The sequence below is a fragment of the Mandrillus leucophaeus genome, unplaced genomic scaffold (genome assembly GCF_000951045.1).
Source record: "Mandrillus leucophaeus isolate KB7577 unplaced genomic scaffold, Mleu.le_1.0 Scaffold890, whole genome shotgun sequence".
Lineage (NCBI taxonomy): Eukaryota > Metazoa > Chordata > Mammalia > Primates > Cercopithecidae > Mandrillus > Mandrillus leucophaeus.
The window spans coordinates 14,295-15,783 of record NW_012109697.1 but is presented as its reverse complement, the minus strand read 5'-3'; the positions used below and the strand labels follow the sequence as shown (position 1 = coordinate 15,783).

The following is a 1,489-nucleotide window of genomic DNA, read 5'->3' as shown; positions in this document are numbered from 1 at the left end:
TTTCACAGCAGGCCCCTGGCCCCCCACATACCAGGCCAGAACTCATGTGGCCTCTCCCAGACCATCTCATCCAGGTGGGCGCCTTGGAGGTTCGGGATGATGACTGTGCCCTCAGGGATGTCATAGCCGGAGATGCTGAAGGGGGCTGGAGTTAGCGGCCGGCCAGGACCTCGCTGGGATCGGGCTTTCCTCACTCATCCCAACCCTAGGGAGTCACCTGCTGGGCCGTGTGGTGCGGTGGGGCAGGGCCAGGGGCACAACGGGCCGCAGGCGCAGCACCTCGGCAATGGTGGCATTGAGCAAGGGCAGCTGTGCACGGTCCTTGTAGGGGACCCGGGAGCTGGAGGCACCGGGGCCCAGTTGGTGGTCTAGCTCCTCCTGCAGTCGCTGCTGAATCTGGGGAATGATCGGGTGGAGTCCTGTCACAGCAGCCCACAGCTGCCCAGCCTCCAGCCGTTCCCTCAGCGACCCAGTGAGCCTGAGTGAGGAGACCGCGGCCCCTCTGGGCAAGCACAGCCCCAGCAGCACAGTTCTCAGCAGAGCTGAGTGAGGGTGCCCACCACCCTGGCCAGGCTGCTGGGAAGGAGCCTTTTCTTGTCACCAGGGCGCACCTCAGGGTGGTGAAGTAAAAAAACCACAGCCCAGGAGAGAGTGTTTGCGGTGGTCTCAGTGCCACCGATGAGGAGGTCCACTGCAGCCATGTGCACGTGACCTTCCAGGAGCTGTCCAGAGCCCTCCTCCATGCTCGGCTGCGCCACCACCTGGAGCATGTAGTCCATCATGTCCCTCCACTGGCCTGCCACCAAGCTCTCCTGCAGAGGGTGAAAGGAGCGGGCTGAGCAGCTGGCCTGGGAAGAGGAGTACAGAGTGGCAACAGGCCCATAACTGGGGCATGCAAAAGAACCCTCCTAGTAGCAATGCTAAGTCCGGTAGCATCACTGGCTGTGGGCCAAGGGGAGGCCGTCCACACACAGTCCCCACCTTGTGCTGCCTCAGCTGCTTCTCCACGATGTGGTCCCTCTTCTCAATGGCCTGCTTCAGTCTCCGGAGACCTGGATTGGGGAAGAACTGTGGCGGGAAGCATGAGAATGCAGCTATGGAAAGAAGCTTCTCCCTCCACCCCAGCCTCTCCCAATGACCCAGGGGTGTCTAGGCTCCAGGTCCTTACCCTGAGAAAGGGAATCACGTCCACAATTTGGATGGACCAGTGGCTCCAGGTTTTTAACACCTCCTGGATACATTTGTAATAGGCAGGCACTAAGTTGTCCTCCTGCCAGAAAAGGAGGGCGTGCTTTCAGTTCAGGACAAGGAGAGGCTCAGGGAGGGGCTGGAGGTGGCCGGAGGGGCTGTGAGGCACCTTGATCTTGTCTCCAAAGGTGAGGTGACAGATGATGCTGCAGGTGAGGAGAGAGAATTCCTCCTCAATGGCCACAGGGGTGCCGGCCTGGGCTCTCATGCGCTGTGGAGAAGGAACGGGAGCTCAGCAGGC

At 61.0% G+C, this 1,489-nt stretch overlaps 1 protein-coding gene across 1 annotated transcript in view; it reads right to left on the bottom strand.

Moving 5' to 3' along the window:
* Positions 1-2: 2 nt before the first annotated feature.
* LOC105531512 (steroid 21-hydroxylase) overlaps positions 3-1,489 on the bottom strand; it is a 4,263-nt gene continuing 2,776 nt past the window's right edge. Inside the window, exons 2-7 of the mRNA XM_011969441.1 lie at positions 1,358-1,459; positions 1,169-1,270; positions 982-1,068; positions 612-812; positions 218-396; positions 3-135 (exon numbers count right to left, since the gene is read on the bottom strand). Coding sequence (XP_011824831.1) covers positions 3-135; positions 218-396; positions 612-812; positions 982-1,068; positions 1,169-1,270; positions 1,358-1,459 — 804 coding nt within the window. The remainder of the gene's footprint in view (positions 136-217; positions 397-611; positions 813-981; positions 1,069-1,168; positions 1,271-1,357; positions 1,460-1,489) is intronic.